The 23,057-nt window shown below is 48.1% G+C and overlaps 1 protein-coding gene across 4 annotated transcripts; it reads left to right on the plus strand.

Moving 5' to 3' along the window:
- Positions 1 to 614: 614 nt before the first annotated feature.
- Positions 615 to 10,496, plus strand: NDUFV3 (NADH:ubiquinone oxidoreductase subunit V3). 4 transcript variants are annotated; one of them, XM_081078579.1, is made up of 5 exons: positions 733 to 871; positions 1,338 to 1,463; positions 1,951 to 2,071; positions 6,951 to 8,042; positions 10,257 to 10,496. In XM_081078579.1, exons 3-5 carry the CDS (start codon positions 1,954 to 1,956, stop codon positions 10,418 to 10,420), a joined length of 1,374 nt encoding a protein of 457 aa, XP_080934705.1. In that variant the 5' UTR covers positions 733 to 871; positions 1,338 to 1,463; positions 1,951 to 1,953; the 3' UTR covers positions 10,421 to 10,496. The 4 variants fall into 4 exon arrangements, with proteins under 4 accessions (XP_080934707.1, XP_080934704.1, XP_080934705.1 ...); XM_081078578.1 differs by lacking the exon at positions 1,338 to 1,463 and having other exon boundaries at positions 719 to 871; XM_081078580.1 differs by lacking the exons at positions 733 to 871; positions 1,338 to 1,463 and adding an exon at positions 1,466 to 1,750.
- Positions 10,497 to 23,057: the final 12,561 nt, after the last annotated feature.

Here is a 23,057-nt window from a genome sequence, read left to right on the forward strand (position 1 = left end):
GGGACACCCCGGCACTGCCGCTGTGGACGCCAGGTGAGGAAGGAAGAGCCTGCGTCCCTGTCTCCCGGCATCAGTGTGGTCAGGTGGTCAAGGCCCAGAGCGCACCCTCCCGCCCGCGCGCCGCAGGGGGCAGCGGACAGGGCTGACCGCGGGGAACCTGGCAGCTCGGAGGTGGGGCCTGACCTCAGGCTGCAGGGTGGCGGCGAGGGCGGCCGGCGCTGGGTGCGAACCTCACACCGTGCACAGGGCCGTCGGGCCACCGGCCATCAGGACTCAGCCGGGGCCAGAAAAGCCCGGGGCACCGTCTGAGCACCCTGGACGGCGCGAACCACCCGCCAGGGACTGGCGGCCCTACCCCCCACGTGGCCCCGAGGGGCGCAGAGCCGGGGGAGACTGGGGCGCGTGCGCAGGACCCCCGCCTGGCGCCCTGGGCCCAGACGGCGGGTGCTCAGGCGGTGGTGCGCGCGCAGCGGCCTCTTCCCCCGCCTGCTCCTGTCCCAGACTGTGATTGGTGCCCTACGCTCAGGGGGGCGGGCCTTCAGGTGGTGGTGCGCGCGCAGCGGCCGCTTCCCCCGCCTGCTCCTGTCCCAGACTGTGATTGGTGCCCTACGCTCAGGGGGGCGGGCCTTCAGGTGGTGGTGCGCGCGCAGCGGCCGCTTCCCCCGCCTGCTCCTGTCCCAGACTGTGATTGGTGCCCTACGCCCAGGGGGGCGGGCCTTCAGGCGGTGGTGCGCGCGCAGCGGTCGCGTCTGCCCGGGTGCGACCTCTGCCCTGCCGGCCCTTCGCTCCGCCCATTCCTCGCCCGGCCCGCCCCGGAGTCACCGCGATGGCGGCCCTCCTGCTGCGGCAAGGACGAGCCTGGTTTCTGAAGGTAAAGGGGAGCCGGGCCAGCGGCAGGGAGGAGGCTTAGAGCCCGGACGACGAGCGCGGCCCTGACGGCCAGCTCCGGCCGTCCTGGAGCGGGGCCACTGACCCGGCTCCCGGGCGGAGGAGGGGGCTCCGGGCGGGGCCGGGCGGCCGGCGAGCAGACCCGCGCCCGGACGGGCCCGCGGGACCGAATCTCCTGGCGGGCCTGCGCTGTGGGCGCTGGGGCCACGGACGGGCGTGGGGCTCAGGCGTCGTGGGCCCCGTGCTCTGCGGACGCCGTGCACAGCATCTTCTTACTGAGCCAGAGGGGCGACCGGGGGCGTCTGGGGACCTGGTTGGCCCGTGACCTGCTAGGCGGTGACTGTTACCTGGTCTGTGAACGGGGAAGGAAGAAGCGCTTTCTCTCTCCGTTTGTGAGCGCGAAGGCCACTTCACTATATTTAACATTAACCGGGGCTCTTATTACACAGGCGGTAGCTGTTCATTGCAAAACAAAGTGCAGCGGGGAAACCTGTTGACGTAAAAAATAACTGTTTTCACCTTCACGAGAGCCCGTCTGTTCTCGGTGGAACATCTGGAACAGTGCTCGGCACACAGTAGGTGGTCGTAAATATATGCCGAGAGAATTAAGTTTCTACAATGTTCGCCTCTTACCGTAGACTGTAAACAATTGTCAAGCAATGAATTTTTTTTTATCTACGTCGTTTTTAATGGCCAGATGGTATTTATTCTAACCTACTTTCTAAGTATCCGAAAACATTTTGTAAAGAATCCTAGTATTTTGTAGGTTAATAGGTAATTGGAGACGACAAAGAAGTATGCACAGGACAAGGTCTGGTTGGAGAAGTACCCAGATGTCCATAGCGACTGTCCTTGAGCTCAGGTGTTTTTTCCTTGCAGCTTTTTTGTATTTTCCACAATTTCCGTAATGCACGTGTTGTGAAATTGTAACAACCGTTAGAAATATGCCAGAAGAATCCAAAACATTCGTATGTGATAATAATATATGGTATTTGTATGTAGTAATAGCTATTGTAAATGGTGTTATTCTAAAATACCCATATTTGTTCCTTTTGTTGTCAGACTATGCTCCTAGAAGGACGAATGTTTCGAGGACTTGCTCCTGCAGTTTCTCTCTCCACAGAATCAGGAAAGAGTGACAAGGAACAGCCACCAAATCCTAAGAAGCAAAGTCCACCAAAAAGTAAGATTTAATGGTAGTCGCTAGGGGAGAAGAACGCAAAGTAAAATAAATCAGTCAGCTTCCCACACATAAAAAGAAGTTTTACTAACAACCTAATTTAGGGTTCGTCCTTTCCAGCAGCATCCAGATTGTAATCAGACATAAGATCTGTAACAGAGTTTAGACCAAACACGTCAGTACTGTAACAGTCTTTGACTCAACATTTAGCCCTGAACTGGTTCTGTCTGTATTTTCTAAATGCCAAACGCTGATTTGTAGAAAGGGATGCAGAGTATAAAGGCTCGGTCCTACGACAGACCCTACGGCAGACCCTGTACTCCTGGGAGGTAGCTGTGAACCCCACCTTATTTTTCTTCCTGTGATTGTGACTTTTTTCAGTGTTTTGAGACTCATCTGTGGTTTCCCAGGCTTTGCCCAGCCACAGTCCAGGATTGCAAGCGTCATTTTGTGACTGCAGAGCGTTAAGAGCAGGCACCATTTCTCGTTCTTACTCACTTTAATGGAGCACGATGTCTGATCTGTTTCCAACTCTTTCCATAGTCATTTTGACTTTTCTCGAGTTTGTGCTTTACTTTCCCTCCCTGAATACCAATGTAGCATATCCCCATTGAAGGAAAATAGGAAATGCAAGTTTCCTTTTACTCCACGCTCATTATTAATAATGGATTATAATACAGCTCCATTGCATTTAGTCTTAATTGATGAAGCCTTAGATAACTTAAAATTTAACATACGTAACATGTACAGTCTAGTTGCAAATGTATAAGCTTCATAGGGGGTTTAGAGTGATCATTTGAATTTGTCTTATTTTTATCTTAACACCATTTCCTCAGTTTGAAAGTGTTTAGATTCTTTTGTTTTGTCCCTCTTTGGTCTATACACAAAAACATTGGAGGGTTATAAGAAGTTGGCACTCGCTTGAGAGTGCCAGCCCTGTCTTCACTTGCCATGGGTCCCCACTAGGAGACACACCTTCCTGGTGGTGTCTTCGGCCCCTTGGACAGGAATGTTCTTGGACGGGAGGCTTGATTTCGACAGAAACATTTAATTCTGTCCTGTATCTGCCTCATTTTTAAATGTAGGGTTCTCTTTTTTCTTTTAATCCATGAGTTTTTAAATAGGTATCTTAAACACAAGGATTTTTCTTTTCTTTTCTTTTCTTTTTTTTGACATAAACAATACCATTATCACCCCTAAAGCATGTTTACAAGAATGTCAGTAAAATTTTGTATTGTGTCTGGCATGTTTCTGATATTCTTTCAGTGTTTATTGATGAATGAGCAGTTGAGTTTTGTTGCTAGTATTATCCTTGCTCTTGTGAGTTTTTGTCTTATATCTGCAATCATACTTCATAGGTTTATGAAATTGGATTAACGGATTTTAAAATACCAGGGCAGAGCCAAAGGTTCCCCTTTTCAGAAACATGCTCATGTGTGTTAGTGGAAATGGCCGCTTCATCCCGTGACAGTTATGGGTGCAGTTATGTGGAGGGGACACTGAGCCGGGAGGTAGCCTTGGGGTCATGTAGCTTCGGCCTCTGGACATGACAGGCCCTGCAGGCCACCTGGGTCCTGGTTCCCTCGTTCCCACCTCACTGGGTCCATGTGAGACGGAGTGAGAGGTGTGGTGTGTGCACGTGCCTGCAAATCACAGGTGCTGTCAGATGTGTGGTTTTCAGAACTACACTCTCTATAATGCACGTTACATGTGTATCTCAGAGTTAAAAAATAGTAACCCGTGTGAAGAAAAAGATAGACTACTTCTGCATTGATGTGTGCAGGCGTCAGCATTTCCCCCAAAGTGTCAGGGATTGGTAAGCGCAAGACACAAATGCTCTGTGCCCGCAGGGGCACGTTGCCCGGTTGAACCTGCCAGTGGTGGGTGTGTTTTGCTATATTGTCCTTTCAAGGAAAGTCAGTACCAAACTACAGCTTTGTCAGAGGAGATCAGCATGCTGCCTCCAGACAGACGTAGGAGATTTCAGGAAAAAAGCAGGTAAAGTCATGCTGACGTTCAAAGTGAGAGCCATTGCTCTTCGACGTATCAGTGCCATCTTCCGGGGACGTCTTTCCGCACTACTGAGGGCAGACTTGGCCTGGGAGCTGGCACTTCAGGGCAGCAATTACTTATTGGTGGCAGCTACAGGTCATGGTGGCAAGCTTCCTCTGAGTCACACGGAGGACGCTCGCTGGGCCTGAGCTGCAGCAGGCCAGAGATTGGCTCTCGCTGAAAAGCAGCGTGCGCAACTGTGGGTCAGTGTGCTGGCCTCCCCGGGGGCGTGGCCAGCAGCTTAGTGCGATGGGCAACTGCACAACGTTCTTACTTCGTGTGCCTGAAGTTTCTTTTCCAGACCGAATTTCTAAATTATGTTATTGCTAATCCCATCTGAAATTTTCTTTCCATTTTCAGTAGGTGATACATCATCCTATAATGTGGTTTGAATAACTTATTTACAATCTTAAAAATCTGCACAACAAATTTTGGAAGATTCAGGAAAATTTTCCATTCAAAGCAGCCTTTCCTAAGTTAAGCCTTATGTTAAGTTTTGCCTTTTTTTAACTCCTTTTCCGCCTTGCACCCTACCCTGCTCCCCTCTGGCAACCATCAGTTTGTTCTCAGTGTCTATGAGTTTGTTTCATTTTGTTTGTTTTCTTTTTTAGAGTCCTCATATAAGTGAAATTACACAGTATTGGTCTTTGTCTGACTTATTTCACTTCGCATAATGTCCTCTATGTCCGTCCATGTTGCAAATGGCAAGATTTCATTCTTTTTTATGGCTGAGTAATGTTCAGTTTTGTGTATATACCACACCTTCGTATCCAGTCGTGTATCAATGGACACTTAGGTTGCTTCCATATCTTGGCTATTGTACATAATGCTGAATGAATGCAGGGGTGCAGATAGCTTTTCAAATTAGTGTTTTCACTTTTCTTTGGATAAATACCCAGAAGTGGAATTGCTGGGTCATATGGCAGCTCTGTTTTTAATTTTTTGAGGACCCTCCACACTGTTTTCCACAGTGGCTGCTCCAATTTACATTCCCATCAACAGTGCACAAGGGGTCCCTTCTCTGCACAGTCTCACCAACACTTGTTATTCTCTTTTGATAACAGCAATTCTGACGAGTGATGTCTCGGTGTGGTTTTGATTGCATTCTCAGGTAATAAATGACATTGAGCTCTTTTCATGTACCTATTGGCCATCTGCATATCCTCTTTGGAGAAATGCCTATTCAGGTCCTCTGCCCATTTTTTCATTGGATTGTTTCGGGTTTTTGATGTTGAGTTGCTAAGTTAATTTTTCATACTTGGGAAGTTTATGCTCAACATAAAAGTGGATTAATGACCCAGGTGAGAGGCCGTTGGGGTTTTGAGGCCAGCACATCTTACACATTGCCGTCGGAGTTTCTGAGGTGTATCAAGTATGGTTTAGAGAGACAGAAGGGAGCGTTCAAGTGTGTATGCGCTTCTTTACCTCATTGTTCTGTTCACCATGTCCTGGAGCTCTGTAGGTTCTGAGAGTTACCTGCATCAGCACCCGCTTGGGGGGTCAGAGTGCTGAGTCTGGGCTGGCGCGGAGCCATAGGACCAGGCATTGGCGGGATGAGGTGGTGGGGAAGGTGGAGAGGTGACGGTTTGGAAGTCTTCCACGCTCTAGCTGTTCAGTCCTGCCCTCGCACATTGCTCGTGAACCTCTCTGGGCCATACCCGCTTTTTGGCTATTCCTCCATTTTCTTTGATCATTTTCTGTCATTCTGTTTTATGCAAGTCCCTGAGTTCATTAAACAATTAAAACGTTTTTGGACTGTTAAGAAAGTAAAGCTAGGGATGCATTTTTTTCCACTTTAGAGACGTAGGACTGAAATCTCTTTAGTGTAAAATAGCAGAAAATAGACTCCTACACTTAATGAAAATTGGGTTTAGAGTTTGCTCATTTGTAATATTTTTTAAAATTTTGCTTTAGATTTGAAAAGTAATTTTAATTTATACAAACTTGTCCTTTATTTTTCTTCTAATCTGTATGATTAGAGAAGATTTACCACCTGAGAAAATTGAAATTAGCTCTAATCAATGTGCTATATGATTTCATGTTTTCCTAATTGACGACAAAACATAAGGCTTTTGTGTTAGCGCTATTCTATTTATTTATTTTTTACAGTTTAAAACCTGTTGTGTCAACGATGTGTATGTGACATTAAATTATTTTAGACATTTTTGGCCTTGCAATCCTTTTGCTTTCTTTGGTTGAAGAAATCCCCTGGTGGCTTGTGATGTGGAAGCCTTTCTTCCTCTCAGAGCGGGTACACTTGCACCCCATCATCCCCGATCCCCAAATACGTGTATGTGCACACCCAGCCCACCAGGCTCTTGTCTCTGCTTTTGCTTTGCTGCTTTGTTCAGAAAGCTCAACTTCATACGATATGGATAACTTTTTTAATATTTGAGAAGCACCACTTTTTGAGAGATCTAAAACATACATTTGTAATTTTCAAATTATACATTTGTAACCAGATGACTCCAATAGTCATCTGAAAATGTCTTTTATCATACTTGATCTTAAATTTGGATGAAATAATAGTTTAAAAATAATTATCATCAAAGAAGCTCTCTAGTGAAAAATAGAAACAAGTTTGTCACTTCTGTTGTTAAAAGTCCCCGTTTTTAAATTTTCCAGTTCCAGAGAAAATCATCTCCATTTCTTCCTGTTCTCTTGTGGCGTGGCTTTCCCTAAAGAGTGGGTTTCCATAGAACGTTTCTGAGGATGATTACGTTGAAGATATAAATAACAAGTCGGTATATGATGAAATGTCTGTGACTGATGAATTTAGATTGTTTTACTAAATGTTAAAAATCATATTCCTCTTTATGCCATTTCCTAGATGTAGTGGAACCAAACAAGAGGGGCAAGCTACTAACCACCCCAGCAGCTGCCGAATTATCTAAAAACTTAACTTCACCCAGTTCTTACTCGTCACTGGTGAATCGCGGTGGGACGGTAGCTGGCCCTAACCCCAGTGACAGCCTGCAGTTCACAGATGCAGGGGTTCCAACGGTTTTGTCAAGAAAGACTTTGGTAGAGTTTCCTCAGAAAGTTCCACCTTCCTTCAGAAAGCAGGGCTCCGGTTCCGAAGCTCTTGAGAAGAGCAGGAGAGGGCCGGGCAGCTCGTCTTCGTCCTCGTCCTCATCCAGCTCCTCAGATTCAGAGTCTGACGAGGAGGCGGCTAGCTCTGAAGTTGATTCTCAGGTGACGAGCAAAGGCAGAGGAAAGGTTCCAAAACCAGGGGCCTCCCGTGCCTTTGAAAACAAAGCGTCCCAAGTTTCGATATCAACAGAAGAGAAGACCTCGTCGCCACAGCCACATCTGGACCTCAGCTCTCCAGAGAAGCCCCGTCAGACGAAGAAGAAGGTGACCCCCACCAAGCCATTAAAGGACAGAAAAGATGCTGAACCAAAACCCGTGGTACCCAAGTCACAAGTACATGAAGAGTTTCTGATGCAAAATGTAAAGGAAAAAAAGCAGCAGCAAATAGTTAGGTTAAGTAAAATAGAGAAAGAAAGCCAAGAGCCATTTGAAGTTAAAAAAATCTCATCTGACCATACAAAGTCGGGATTATCTGCACAACTGACTGGCAGCCCAGTGTCCCCTCGACCGACAGAAAAAACCACCGCAGCAAGACAGCTGCAAGCTGTCACCAGGGAGAGACGTCCGGAAGTCCACATCCCGGAGCCTGATGGGGACGTGGCTTTTCCCCTGTTCCAAAAAGGGAGCTTGGGGAAGCAGGTAACAGAAGGAATCTTGAAGGCTAAAGAAGAGATTTTGGAAGATCAGGTACCAATAAAAAATCTGAAGCCAGTTCCTGTTCATAATAAAGACACTTTGGAGGAAAAGACGGCAGCACTAAAGCTTGAGGCCAAGAGCGAAACCACAGAAGACTCGGCAAGCACGGTGGACGAACGGGCCGGCGCCCAGGGTACATACCTTGACTGTCGAGCACTCTCCTGGTCCTTGGGGTGGTTGCACTGGACACCTGTAGGGTACCAGCAAGTGTTACCGTTAGTCAGAGCAGCCCAGGACCCCCTGCGCTAAGCAGAGGCGGCTGTCCTAATTACGAGTAGTACACGCTTCCTACACAGACCCCTGTAACATGCACAGTGTATTATGCTGTGATTTATTGGCCCTCTTGGCTGTCCCGGAAGCAGGATAATCCTGAAAACTGGCGGTGTAACAGCATCACCCTTAACTTTATGGGGTGTGCCAGTGTCCACTTCCTGAACTTGCAGCGCACTGAGCGGAGGGGGTTCTGTCTGAGTCCCGTGGGGGAAGGGCAGTAGCCACATTGGTCTCATGCCCTCAGGTGAGCTCACCTGATTGCTCTGAGCATCCTCATGCCTAAGGGAAACCCGCATTTTAGGACTTAGTCAGAAGTGGCCGGAGGCAGCGTGGACTGGCCAAGTCCTCTCTGGATGCTTCCTTCTCCCTTACCTGGCAAACACGGTGGGCCGCTTTATTTTTCTGTTCTGAATTTTTATGAAGGGCTTTTTGGCTATCTCAGAGTTTTAAAGGGAAACATTTATTCCTTTTATGTTACCATTTTCTTGTGCAGTGAACTTTATAAAATCCAACGTGTTTTAGGAAGGTCATGGCAGAACGGTAAAGGAGGTCCCCAGTTTCAGGATCTGTGGCTCTCCAAGACGTCTTTCAAATGCATTACTAACCCAGCCCCTTCCTGTCCGCTCTTCATTCTTTTAAAGTCACCCCTGTACCCGATTGATGTTACCTGGCGATTATTGTCACTGTTTGTGTTATGTTGACAGTATTTGTGTGTTTTCTCCCCTCCATTTTCTCCATCTGTCGTTAACACACAAGTGCCAGTGCTTACCAGACTCCTCAAGACCTCGACAAGTGCCTTACTGACCTGTTTCAGTCATGCTGCTGGACATGGGAGAGGAATACCAGAGCCTCCAGGAAAAAACAAAGAATTGGGGCTTCAGATCGCAGACCCTCTTGAAAACAATGTGCTTCCAATTTTTCATGAATGTGGGATTTTTCCAGTATTCTCCTTGCCCTTGGGAGGCTAAAGAGGGTCCCAGGAGTGCAGGGGCTGTGTCCGTGGGGGACTGAGTGTCACCTCGTCCAGGCGGCTCCGTGCCTTCCTGGTGGACCGGTTTTTGATAAGTTCTCTAGACCACATGTCCCTTCCCTGTGTCGCCTTCTGTACCGACTTAATAATTCCTGCGCTGTGATGTCCTCACACACATCGGAGACACTCCACTCACTGAGATTGGAAAGATGGCAGCTCTTTAAATAAGAGATCGTTTTTGTGTAATACAACAGCAACAAAAACTTTTGGTATGAATTCAAATAGCGGGAAATGCATTTAAGTTCTCTCTTGTGCAGCCTGAGTAGAAGTTGAGAGAGCTCCAATGACAATTTAGAGTCAGTAGGGACTTAACCCAAACCTTAGCCGTCATCCCACGCGACCTTTATTCCGCCGTCATTTTATGTGGCACCCCACTACAGGAGAACAGTTTTTCTTATGCTTCAACCACACACTTCAGTTTTCAGTACCAAATGTCTAGGTATATGGATCTCAATTCTTTTTCCCACTTAAAGAAATAAAGCTAAAGTAGTATTTTTTAGTCTAAAGTATAGCAACAACTTTTTCAAAAGAGTTAAAAACTATGCATCTCATTTCCAGCTCCCCTTAACTGTGTTGTTATTATTAAAACAGTTGGAGTTTATCTAACTTTTTTGTATTCAGAGACTTAATCTCTGCTTTTGAAATTTTTCTTCTATAAAATGTTTGTTTCTGTCTTAGACAGATTCTAATAGATCTCATTTCTTTTCTGCATCTGTACGTAACCCGAAAGTCCCTCCATAATGTTCTGGGAGCATTCAAAGTTCCGGCAGCTCCAGGGCTGAAATTGGAAAGAATCTACAAAGGATGATGTTAAGACGCGTTGTAACAACCATTCCATTCCCTACATCATGCGGGCTGCATGTTTTAGAAGAAACTTTCAGCTAATTCCTTCCTTTTGCTTTTGAAGATGCTGTTGCTTCCGCGGCTTTTCTTTTCTGGTTAGAACCTTCCTCATGCCAGGTCGGGGGACCGAGAGTGCCTGGGGTGTGGGTTGTGCAGAAGGCCGTTCTTGTTCCAAGAGCTCATGCATGTCTTCCCCCACAGAGCCTGCGCAGGCCGCCGCGCCCGCCGAGCCATTCGACAACACCTCCTACAAGAACCTGCAGCATCATGACTACACCCCGTACACCTTCACAGACCTAAACCTGAACCTCTCCAAGTTCAGGTTGCCTCAGCCCTCTTCTGGACGAGAGTCACCTCGCCACTGAGAGCTCGGCTTACAGGCGACCCTCACGTCGTCTGCTGCACCCTTGCCTGCGAAAATAAAGTCCGCTCCAGCCTCGAGGCCTGGCGTGTGCAGCTGCTTTCCCTTTACACCCTCACAGCGAATGGTGAACTAGCAACACTACTGCTGGGCATTTATTCAGCCTGGGTTTAGGAAAACATCTGTGTGCAAGGAGTTTTTCTTCAAAGTTAGGGCTCACTGACACCCATAAAATGAGGGAAGGTAGGGGCTTTCTCGCAGTGGTTCTGTGTTGAGCCCCTGGTCATTTCAGCATTAATGTGGGTTCCCAGCTAGGTGCTGACAAATGGAACAGTGACTTTTAATTTTATAGACCTAGTTCTTGATAAATTAGGAGTTTTGTTAATTTTAACTACTGCTTTGCAAAGAAGTTCTAATAAATTAGCATTTTATTATCAGAGAAGGAACAATTGTGCACTTGAATGAGGTATTGGATGTAAATTCAGAACTTGTCACTGGTGGGATTGGGGATGGTGGAAATTTTTTAGGGTCCAGCTATAGCATTTTGTTTCTAGATGGCCGCAGCAGATGTGGCCGAATGAGCTTCCATCACTGAAAATATTAGGCACCTGGGCGTAGGCGGGTCGGGTCTGTGCACCGGGCACCCTGTGGGGACGAAGAAAGCAGGCCCCTCAGAGAAAAAACAAATCTAGATGAGACTGCTACAGATTCCGGGAACTCTGAAGAAATCCAGAGGTGAGATTTGGGCCATCCGTTCAGGCCACACGTCCCAGCCTGAAAGGACATCTGTGCATACAGGACAGTTTCATGTTTGGCTTTGTCCTCACGCTTCCCTTCTTCATGGGCTTTATTTCATTTCATGTGAATTCTGGTCTTTGGCCTCCAGTCCACTTGCAGCAAACAGTACACTGGATTTGTAACATGATTCCCCACTTCTGTTATCCTACATTTATTAAAATTAATCCAAGTAAGAATACCAAAGTTGAAAACATTGTGAGCATTGCGATTGCCTCAGATTTTTCTTACCACCCAGGAGGCTTAGGGACTCAGCAAGATTCTTCTAAATCACATTTTTATTAGAAAACTACTGAGACCACATTACCAGGAAGAAAATGGAGAATAGTGATTACCTAAAGCCCACCGTGGTAACCCAGCTACCACTGACATTTTACGTGTTTCCCCAGGGGTGGTGGTTTTACACATCGTATAACATACATGACACTGTTTTATCCTGCTGGGTTCTTTCCATTCAATAGCCTGTTTGTCAAACTGTGGCCCACAGAACCCCTGTGATGTGTGATGGTACATGGGCCGGGTAGCAGGGGAAATAGAATATGAAGCCACACGGTGCTTTTCTCTGGACTGCTAATGCCACAGAGTTGAAATTCTTTCGGTATAAAAACTGACATGAATATAATTTGTGTGACGTTTTTCCTGGGACTTGGGTCCCCTCTCCTCTGCCCACTGAAGAAGTCTGAGAAGCAACAATGGGCGGTGCCAGGCGTTCTGCGTTCTGGGCCCGTAGTCGTTCATGACTCCTTGTCCCCATCTGGTGGCAACACAATGGCTGCCCACCGCACCATTTTTGGGTCTGTTATTTCCCATGTTCTCCTGAGGAGTGCTACCAGAAACAGCTGTGTGACTATAACTCATTCTGTATTTCGTATTGTCTCCTCACGATGGCTTTCGAGAAGCAAATCTGACGAATCACGTGTGACACATGAACACTTGCTTTCATTGCCGCAAGATTTGAGTTAAATAAGGTACACAGTTATGTCCTTTTATATTTTTCCTGTCACCCGAACATCTCCCTGGGTGTGTGTGTTCTCTTACCCCTGTCACGTAAATCCCTGGGGACAGGAGGAGAGTGTGTATAAACTGTAAGTCCAGCCCCTGCTTACTACAGGTTCTGGCCCTGAGGTTTACTGGCAGCTGGCTAATAACTGAAAATCAGCAGACGCTTGGAGGGTTTTCTGATGCTGCTGCCAGGCACGTGCTTTGTATTTAACAGTTTCTGTCCTACCGGTCTCTCAACCTACGCTCAGCACCTGGGACTGCTCGGCAGTTCCCAGCTTGCCACCCAGCGCTACGTAACCCTGCCCCACACGTCGCACGAGGACCAGGACATGATCCAAGGGCTGTGCAATGAGTTCAGCGACCACGGACTTGACTGTGCCCTGCGGGATGGTGCAGGGCAGCTAAATGCTAGAACCCACGTGCTCTGTGACAGCAGGAGGAGGTGAACTTTTCCTGTAAGGGGCCAGATAGGAAATACTTTTGGCTTTGCCACATACAGTCAGTATTGCACAGTTTTTATTAACCCTTTAAAAACGTTAAAATCATTCTGAGCTTGTGGGTCTTACAAAATAGAGAGCAGGGTTTATCTGAGGGGTGCAGGTTGTTGACCCCAGTATTAAAGAGGTTGCCACAGATCACTGAATTCCGTGAACAGGCTGACCAGAGAGAAGACTAAGGAAGTGACGTATTTTAGGTGTGAGGTCCGCGGGTTCTACCGCCTTCCTTCCCTGACCCTTCTTCCCTGTTCCTTCTTCTTGCCTTTATTCTAGAAGGATCTGAAACAATGCCAGGAATAAAAAATTAACAGCTAAAATGATGTTCGTTCCAGAGCAATTTTCACTCTCACAGGCCTGTGGTAAACACTGTAAATGTTTCCTGAATGCCAGGCCTACGCTGGAGCCGTGGCTTCAAAGCCGATGAAGGCAGCCTCTCCCAAGGAAGGAAAGGAGAGGTATGCGAAAAGCATCGCAAGGTAGCATGCTGCGTCCCCTGAGAGAAGGGTAATAGCAGAAGTGCACTGACTGGGGAAGAGGTGAAGGTGCGTGGTCGTCAGAGAAAGCTGTGTGGGACGTGATGTCTCACCGGGTTTGAAAGGTGACCAGGCATTCACCAGGCATACAGTGGGAAGGTGGAGGGGCCCTGGAGGTCTTCAGGGCATCAGGATGGGTACGTGCAAGGCCTGGACTCTGAAATGGCAGTTGGTTTATAGGAAACTAAGTCTTTTGACGTCGCTGGGGGCTCCGTGTGAGAGGGGACCCACTAGACTGAGTAAGTGTCGGGCTGAATCCTGTGGCTTGTGTCAGTCAGCTCAGGCTGCCAATCAAAATACACAGTCAGTGGCTTAAACAACAAATCTACCGTCTCCCAGTCGAGGCTGGAAGTCCAAGATCAAGGTGCTGGCGATTAGTTTCCTGGTGAGGACGATCTTCCTGGCTTGCAGACGGCTGCTTTCTCCTAATACCATTGCAATGGGGACTAGGGCCTCAATATATGAATTCTGGGGACACAAATCTTTAGTCTGTGACAGGCTCTACCCCACAGGAAGAGAATTTAGCTATTCTGTTTTACAAAAACAACCAAACATAATTTGTTTGGAATACTCTGACAAAAAAAGGGCTGAAGGGGCTAGCAGCATGAGAGGTGATGAAGTGTGGGTAATCGTTGAGACTGGATGAAGGGCACGTGGAAGTTCACGAACCTGCTCTAACTTGTCAAGTGCTTGGGAAATAACAAGAATTGTTGACACCAATCCTATGGAGAATAAAATTGGGAAGGAAGACACTGGAGACGAGGCAGCAGGTCACTGCACCTCCCCCAGGCAGAGCATTGCGCTGCACTCGAGGGGGCTCCCGGGCTGGGCGGCAGGCAGCTCTTGGAGATTCTCTCAGACAGCTGCCCGCCGTCCTGAAAGGTCAATCCAGATTAGTCTCTCCAGCAGTTTAGGAATGCACCTACCCCCTCACACCCTTGCCAACAGGAAGTATCTGTTTCTGGCGTTTGCTCATCTGATAAATAACTTTTGTCCCGAGTGTGGGTGAGTATATATTCTCTTCAGGCTTAGAAGCATAAGAGCAAGGTGCTCTGATAACCACGTGTCTCTCTTTCCCGTTTGTTAGGACATCTCACCTTGGTGATCTCACTTTTGTCTGTCTTCTACCTGCCTTTCTGAGAGAATGTATCACCTACGAGCCCTTCGTGGGAGAAAAGCTAGCCAATGCAACCCTGCCAACTAGGAAATAATTAACGTTAATAGTTAACGTTCAACTCAGGAGTTGAAGAGCCCCAGTAAGAGGCCACAGAATGGAGTATTTGCATATGGAACCGAGACAGAACGACGAAGTAAAAACCGTAAAAATCATCCAAGCCCAGTCTCTGGAGCCAGGCGCCAGGGGCCGGGAGGCAGCCGAGAGGGACCCAGCTCATCTTTCAGAACAAGTGGGAGGCGCTGTCGAAAATGGAAGCTGGACTCCGAGAGCTGTGATGCCCCCACTGTTCTCAGTCTGCTGCTTGATTCTAGTGGAATTTACTAGGAACCGGTGTCTTTGGGGAAAAAAAGTTTATCTGAAGTTTAGAAATCCCTTCATTTTTTACTTCAATTTCTTTTTATCTGTCAAATTTAATAATTTGATGTATAATGTAATGCTTTGTATTTTTAGTGTCAAATTAAGTTCCTTTATGTCGGACAGATTCTCGTACAGAAAAGACTTTTTTTAAGTTGATATTTTAAAAAGTGTTTTAACTTATTTTAAAATGTAGGGCCGGCCCGGTGGCTCAGGTGGTGGGAGCGCTGTGCTCCTAACACCGAGGTCGCCCAGGTGATTCCCACCTGGGCCAGTGAGCTGCGCCCTCTGCAGCTGAGACTGTGAACAATGGCTCTCCCTGGAGCTGGGCTGCACTGAGCTGCTGTGAGCGGCCCACCAACTACCTGCGACCGACTGCCTCAGCCTGGGGGAGCGCAAGGCTCATGACACCAGCACGGGCCAGGGAGCTGTGTCCTACACAACTAGACTAAGAAACAATGGCTTGAAGGGGTGGGGGGGTAAAGAGAAGGGGGGAAGTTTAAACAAAATTTTTTAAATCAAAACTTGAAAACATGTTTAATATTCTATTTTATTTAATCTAATTTTTCTTAAAGCCTTTCTTTACAAATCTTATTAATCTATTTACTTTTTTTTTTTTTACCACTTTTTAACTTTCTAGCACTACAAGATGCTCCTGGTTCAATTTGTATATTTCCTGTCCCAGTTCTTTTTTTTTCTTTTTTAAATTGAGGAATATTGGGGAACAGTGTGTTTCTCCAGGGTCCATCAGCTCCAAGTCATTGTCCTTCAATCTAGTTGTGGAGGGCGCAGCTCACTGGCCCATGTAGGAATCGAACCAGCAACCCTGCTGTTCAGAGCTCGTGCTCTAACCAACTGAGCAATCCGGCCGCCCTTATTAATCTATTTAGTCATATTTTTACGATCACTTCTAAACTTAAAAAGTAAAATTTTCTTGGACATGCATCTATTAGTGAGATGTGTTGGAACTATTCTTTTCAATTAGTTTCTATAGCCATGAATGAATGTTATTTAAGGCTAGAAAAGTTCGATGAGAATTAACAGCTACAAAAAAGAAAAAGAGAAAGTACAGAGCATTATTGGGGATGAATTTAAGTTTTGTGGGGCTTATAGAATTAGAAGAGCTCTTTTTCACAAAAAAAATAATACAGGATTATTAATTCAAAGTTAGATATGAAAGTGCATATTATTTAGAAGGAGAAGAAAAAGTTTACAAATTACAAAAGCTGGTACATACCTAATAAACCTCACAGATCCAGAAAATAACATGATATTTTTATTAACTGCTTGAACTCCATATGTGTCAGGCAATTAATAAAAAAATAGTAATAACTTTTGGCTGCAAAATTTTCCATTACTTTTTCACTTGACAATTTTTTATTATTATTTTGCTAGACTATAAAGATAATTCAGTCTTTCCTCCTGCATGGTTGGTCAAAATTTGTTCTTTGATAGTTTAGATACATAAAATATGTGACTTCACCCACAGATGTCCTTGCTGTTCACACTACTGCTTCAAACACAGAAATTCTGGTGAACTTTATTTCACATGACTCCCATTACAAAAGAAAAAGTCAAGCCTCTGTTTAATATCACATGCTGTGTGGTGGGGTACGTGCCTGACAGGAGAGCAATTCCATCTGTGTAGGTACACGTGGGAACCAAATCCTGTGTGTACCACTTCTCATGATTGAAAGGATTTCCCACCCACTGGCTCCGGCTTTGTGAATCCCAACCCCTCCTGCCCCTCCTCCGCCGCCTTCTGGTGCCCAGTGTCTCAGGCCGTGGTCGTGTTTCATGTCCATTGTCACGTCACGTTTGTGGCCAGGTCACGTTTGTGGCCATAGCTCACGTTCATACATACATTTGTGGTCATGTGACACGTTCCAGGTCATGTGACACGTTCCAGGTCATCTCAGAGTTTCTTCATCATATCACATATTCATTGTCATGTCTCATGTCCAGTCATGTCACGTGTTCCGTCGTGTCACATGTTCCTGGTCGTGTCACATGGGCACGGCACATGTTTGTGATCGTGTTACATGTTCATGTCCGTACCCTCTGGTCAGCACCTTCGGGACAGCGTGCCTGGGGTCAGCCCAGTGGGAGGTAGGCATGTGGCTGGAAGCCATTTCCACAGAGACAGCGATCAGTAGCCTGGTCACACAGGGAGTCAGTGTGAAGCCATAAATGCGTCCCACTAAACCCAAACTTAGTGTCCTCCTGCCAGGTCCCAACATGCCCCCAGCTGGCAACGCCCGACAGGACGGAGATAGGACTCGGGGCGCCGGAGCCGAAAGAGGCTGTGATCGTAAGTGCTTGTGATGAAAATAACTGCCGTTTGCAAATTTGACAACACGTGATCCTGTGAAGACTTGGCTGGACCCCCACCAGCCCCGGGGGCAGGGTGTGTGTGCCTGAAGCCTGTCTCCTGGGTTACATGGGGACTCCAGCTCTGGGCAGTGGTGTCGGGCTTGCACACGTGCCTTGATGATGGCCAAGTGCATCTTTACACTAAAAGCCACAGCACTTCCCAGTAAGTTCATCTAAATCTAATTTGTACAGGTAGAAGGAATGAGTGACACGGTTGACAAGTGACAGCAGGTGAGATTGCCCCATGTGAAAATAGAGTATAGATTTATAGTATCATTTTGGCAAAAACCAGTGGCTGTTTTTCCCACAAGTGGAGGAACTCACAAACATCCAACTGTCTCCAATACTGTTCCTTTTACTTGAGGGTGTTACCTTGGTTGGAAGTGAGTGTGGACTTCTCCGTGTCTTCCTGAAATCACACAAAATCTGCAACTGACACTCGTCAGTGAAAGCACTGGCCACACGCCACATGCTTCCTTGTGGCAACAAGAGCAGAAGACACCTCAGGGCTGGCATTCCCAGCATGCTTCCTGCAAATACTGAGTATTCGAGTTACGTGAGAGACAGACAGCGAGGTGAGGTCTTGGACTTGCCAAAAGTTGTCCCCTGGGGCCGGCCCGGTGGCTCAGGCAGGTAGAGCTCTGTGCTCCTAACTCTGAAGGCTGCCGGTTCGATTCCCATATGGGCCAGTGGGCTCTCAACCACAAGGTTGCCAGTTCAATTCCTCGAGTCCCGCAAAGGATGGTGGGCTGCGCCCCCTGCAACTAACAACGGCAACTGGACCTGGAGCTGAGCTGCGCCCTCCACAACTAAGACTGAAAGGACAACAATTTGAAGCTGAACGGCACCCTCCACAACTAGGATTGAAAGGACAACAACTTGACTTGGAAAAAGTCCTGGAAGTACACACTGTTCCCCAATAAAGTCCTGTTCCCCTTCCCCAGTAAAATCTTAAAAAAAAAAAAAAAAAGTTGTCCCCTGGATGAAACAGGGTGCCCCCCCTCAGGGTTCTTACCTCTCTCTACTCTGCTATCTGAGGACCCCCCGCTTCCTCCCTTCGGAGGTGGAAAAGGCAGAGCCCCTGGTAACCCGCTCTCAGTCCTTCCCCAAATGTGCAGCGTGCCAACGTGGGCCAAGTTGTCATGTGCGCCCCAGTTTGTTCTACACAGAGGTAGAGCCACAAGCCCAGGGAAGATGAAAGCTCGCCCATGGGGTCTTGTACCTGGATTAGCAGGGCTTCCTCCAACGTGAGAGTGGTCCTTTGCAGGATGCATTCCTGAGACGGTGCACACGGAGGCTCCAGGGTAGGTGAGACACGAGCAATTCCTTCCGTGACTGCCAGCTTCCCCCAGCACCAGCTGTGCCCAAGAGCACGGGGTCTGGGCAGTGTCTGCCACCCACAGCCTACAATAAACACCTTTTTTTTTTACAAGGAGGGCACAGCTCAGTGGCCCTTGCGGCGATCGAATCGGCAACCTTGGTGTTATTAGCACCACGCTCTGTCCAACTGAGCTAAGCGGCCACCCCTAAACATTTTTCTTTTAGGCAAGGCTGGACTCTCACAAATCAAGTACCACCTGAGTGATGCTGGGAGTGAGACAGGGAAACCGAGTCGCCCTCCTGGGCCATGGCGGGTGGAGGGCTGGGTTGGGGGCCAGTGGAGGGTGGAGACCGTGAAAGGGCAGTCCCAGAAAGTGGGCTGTTTGGGCTTCAGTTAAGAAGCAACTCTTCTTAGCAAATGGGATTAAAAATGTCTCTTCTGTTATCCCTGCCTACTGAACCCCCAGCCTAGAAACCAGGGGACAGGACACAGCCAGGGACAGCCGTGCCAGTCGAACATCCAAAACAGGCAACCAGCTTGCAGACGCAGAAAAGAGAAAGGAGGGCAGCCTCTTTGCATCCCTGGGTAGTGGAGGCCTGAGCGACCACCTGGACTCCTTGGTGAGAGCCGCCCAGAGCCCTGGGGTCACGTTGCAACTCCCGGGCCGGCCATGCTCTGTCCTAGGAGACTGGCCCCACGCGGGACCGGGACCCACACTCAGGAGTCAGGTCCAGCCTCTCCACCTTGGCACCCGCCAGCCTTTGTTTCTTCCTTTCTTTTAAGCCCTGGCTTTGAAATCTTACAAAATCCAAATCGGAGCCTAGGTTACAAGTATATCTTGCTGTTTTTCGTTCATCCGAAGCCTTGCCAAGGTTTTTATTTTTAAATGTGGGGCTTAAAATATATCACCCGCAGCTCCCAGCCAGCAAGGGAAGCCAAAGCAATGCACTGTCTTCCTTCGAACATATGGCGAGTCACTGCCGCCGGAATGAGAAGAAATCAGAAGAGAAAGGATGTTCTGATACGAAATAAAAATGCGAATTTAGTGCATGGAAATGGGCAAAGCTTCATGACACCAAAAGCTGTTTTCTGAGAGAATTTTTACACTACGGAGTTGATGGAAAAGAGGAAAAAGAAGTAAAGGGGGAAGGGCATTCCCCAGAGCTGACCTAGACACTGGGGAGCTGGCTGCCCTGTCTGAGAACAGGCACAGGAAGGAGAGGGGAGGCAGCACCCCCATACTACAAAGTATTTTAGGGTGTCATTGAACATTTACAGGCCGCCACCACTCTCCGCAAGGTTCCTAGCAGGGAGGAGCCCTGCTGCGCGGCCTAAATGGTACTTAACGCAGTTCCTTTTCTTTCTTCTGGCTTTCAGTTTCCACCTTCCTCCCTTTTCATTGTGCCACTGGGTCCTTTAAAGCAACCTGATTGCACTGCCAGATACACAGTTGCAAACTAAGGTCATCTACCCGCAGGGGACAGCTTAAACAGCTTATGGTGCTTGAACTATTTTTAATAGGCTTATTTTTCAGCATCTTTAATGTACTCTGTCTTTTGTTTGTTTCAATCTTTTGGTTGTTTAATCTAAAACCTCTAATTCTCTTTCTGTGCTCTTCGCATGCTGGGGGTTTCCACGTCTCTCTTCTGCTTTCCATGCAGGCTGTATTTATTATTATTGCCATTGAGGATCTGACCACGTAGAAAGTAGGGAATTTTATGTTGTGTTACTGGATAGTCAACATTTTAGATATTTGGATTTATTATTGCAGTTAGAGTGTCATCAGGAAAAATGTACTCAACCAAAGGAGCTGGGTGGCGGTGTAATTGTAGAGGTATTAGGTTAATACATAATGGATAAGTCTGTGTAGTGGAGAATTTTTATTCATCATAAAATTTTCAAATGACTCTCAGATGCACAGCGCTTGCAGCTGTTCCTTCCTCACTAATGGCCCAAGGCTCTGACTCAGAGGGGAGTCTGAGCCAAAGGATTTTGGCGAGGACTCCGGCTCTTGTGAGACTCCCTGGGAGGAGATCATTCATTGTCAGCAGGCGTGATGATGACAAACCAACAAAAGGCTGAATGGGGCAGGCTGGTGAAGGAAGGAGGCTGGACCCCTGCATGTTAAGAAAGCTGTTTTGGAGCTGCTTTCAAAAAGCAATGGATTGATCTCAAAATTCTCGTTGATTTACGCAAATCTATTTCTATTGACAAAATCTGCTTTTTCCCCCCAGGTCAAAGCAGAGCGGCTGGGAACACAAGCTCGAGGACAGAAGTGCAATTGGAAGAGCGAATTCCCCCACCAAGCCCCCACCGGGCACCCACCAAGCTCCCTCCACACCTTCACCTGCTAGTGCGGGGAGTGTTTGTCAGAGTTCGACCACGCAGCCCCTGTGATGTCCCCCATCACATGAGCTGCCAGGGCCCAGCTGCTCAAACTTGACCCTATAGGAATCACCAAGAGTGTTAGCAAATATGCTGACTCCTGACTTAGTGGCCTTGGGTGGGAGCTCAGGACCAAAGAAACAAGTGAGGAGACTGATTTTATTCACGCTGCAGGAAGGAGAGGCCCCACCCAAAGACCAGGGCCTCGCCAGGGTGGTCTCATCTTGGACTCTTACAGGGAGGTGACAGAGTAATCACAGGCAGGGTACTTTTGACTTCAGTGTCATTCGCCAAGCGCTGTCTTGGTGAGTTAGCTGAATGGAATATGCTCATCTCTGTGTCTAGCTGATTTCAGGGGACAGCTCTATGCTCAGCTAGGCAGTGGTGAGACAAAGAACAGGAAATTGGGGGAGGAGGGTCTGTGTATAAAAGGTATCTTCTGTGAGTCCTATGGGAGTCGTGGGAAAGAGCAGACAGCAAATCTTATTTAAATTGCATGGGAAAGTGGGGCATTCTCAAGGTCGCCATTTCTTGGAGCCCAGGTAAGGTCATGGTTGTCGGTGCCAATGGTCTGTATTTTGGACGAATGCCAGTGACTCGGAGACAGGTGGCACGGGACCAGACTTTGAGAAACTGTTTTGGGGCATCGCAGTGATGCAGGTGCAGCCCGTGTCACCGCGGTAACACTGTGTCATTCCTCGCTTAGCGTCGCCTGTGCTGTGATAACCTGAGGTGTCCGAGCGTGGCGAGTCACCTAAGCCCTCGCCAGCATTCACTGTTACTTCTGCTCATGATGTGGCTTTTCTAGGTCTTAAACGTGGGAGACCTCGGGCCACCAAAAGCTGTTCCCACAGGAACAAAGGGCCTCACCATCCCTGGCGCACAGCCGGTCTGTAGCGTGGATGGCCTGACCCGCCTGGCCAAGGTATCAGCCTCTGCCTTCTCTCTTCAGTGACCCTGACTGGCCTGTCCCTTCTCACCTGGACTGGGTCTGAGCAGAACCACCTGGGTGTCCCCAAGACAACCCTTGGTGCTAGGCAGGTGGTGACTGCTCCCAGAGGTCACAGGTGCTTCCTGCTGCCTCCTCCCCATTCCAGGGCCAGCGGAATACACAAAGCACACAGACCAGCGATCTGAGGACACTACGTGGGTGCTGGCTCCAAGCTATGGCCAAGGGACGCTGCAGGGCAAGAGAGGGAGCGGTTCCCAGAAACTGGGAGACAGGGGACTGCATGAAACTGGCAGTGGTGGGAGGGACCTGACCCATGGTGACCCAAACATGACACCCCCCACTCTCCTCCTACCCTCTGAATTCCCACCTGGAAGCCAGAAAGAAGAAGGGAGCTGCTGGAGCCACCCCTGCAGATGCCCCTCAGGGCACAGAGCAGGAGGAAGGAGGGAAGGGGACCTGGAGGGGGCAGCACCTCTGCCTTCCCTATGGGAAGGGCCAGCTTTTTCCTTAAAATGGTAGGAACTCCTTGAAAAGAGTCTGCCAGGGAACACCTCTTCCCGGGGACAGTGGGTGCCTCTGACGACACTGAGCGTGTTTTCATTCATTGGCTTCTCTATTTTTATTTATTTGCTTCTATATTTGTGCTTGTAGCAATGTGTGTGTGATTTGATAATAAAATCTAATACAACTGTTTTAAAACATAAGCGGTGACACAGAAAAACGCTAGAGCAGCTGACTATTTGTGACCTGTCCCTGGGAGAGTGGCCTGGGACTCTGCATCACCTGTGTGGCCAAGGGGAGAGGCCCGCAGAATCCAGGTGCTGTGCTGAGATCTGGGGGTGGGTGCAGGACCGACCGACACCAGGTACGTACAGCTCCAAGGTGAGTGTGCTGGCTGAGCCATGCCATCCTGACAGCAGCTCCCAGGGTTAGTACAGACCCATACGTGGAGGGCACGGCACCCCAAAAGACTGCCCTCACTCCATGCACCAGCCAAATTTTAGGGGTTCCAGGCCACGGGTGCTTCTGACCGACTGGCTACAAATTCAAGGGTTCCAACAACTCCTCCAGTATAATCATTTGCTAGAATGACTCACAGAACTCAGGAGAGCACTATACTGAAATTTATAGTTCTATCATAAAGGATACAAGGGCTGGCCTGGTGACTCAACTGGTGGGAGCTTCATGCTCCTAACTCCGAAGGCTGCCAGTTTGATTCCCACATGGGCCAGTGGGCTCTCAACCACAAGGT

Source organism: Rhinolophus hipposideros (assembly GCF_964194185.1).
Source record: "Rhinolophus hipposideros genome assembly, chromosome: 2".
NCBI lineage: Eukaryota > Metazoa > Chordata > Mammalia > Chiroptera > Rhinolophidae > Rhinolophus > Rhinolophus hipposideros.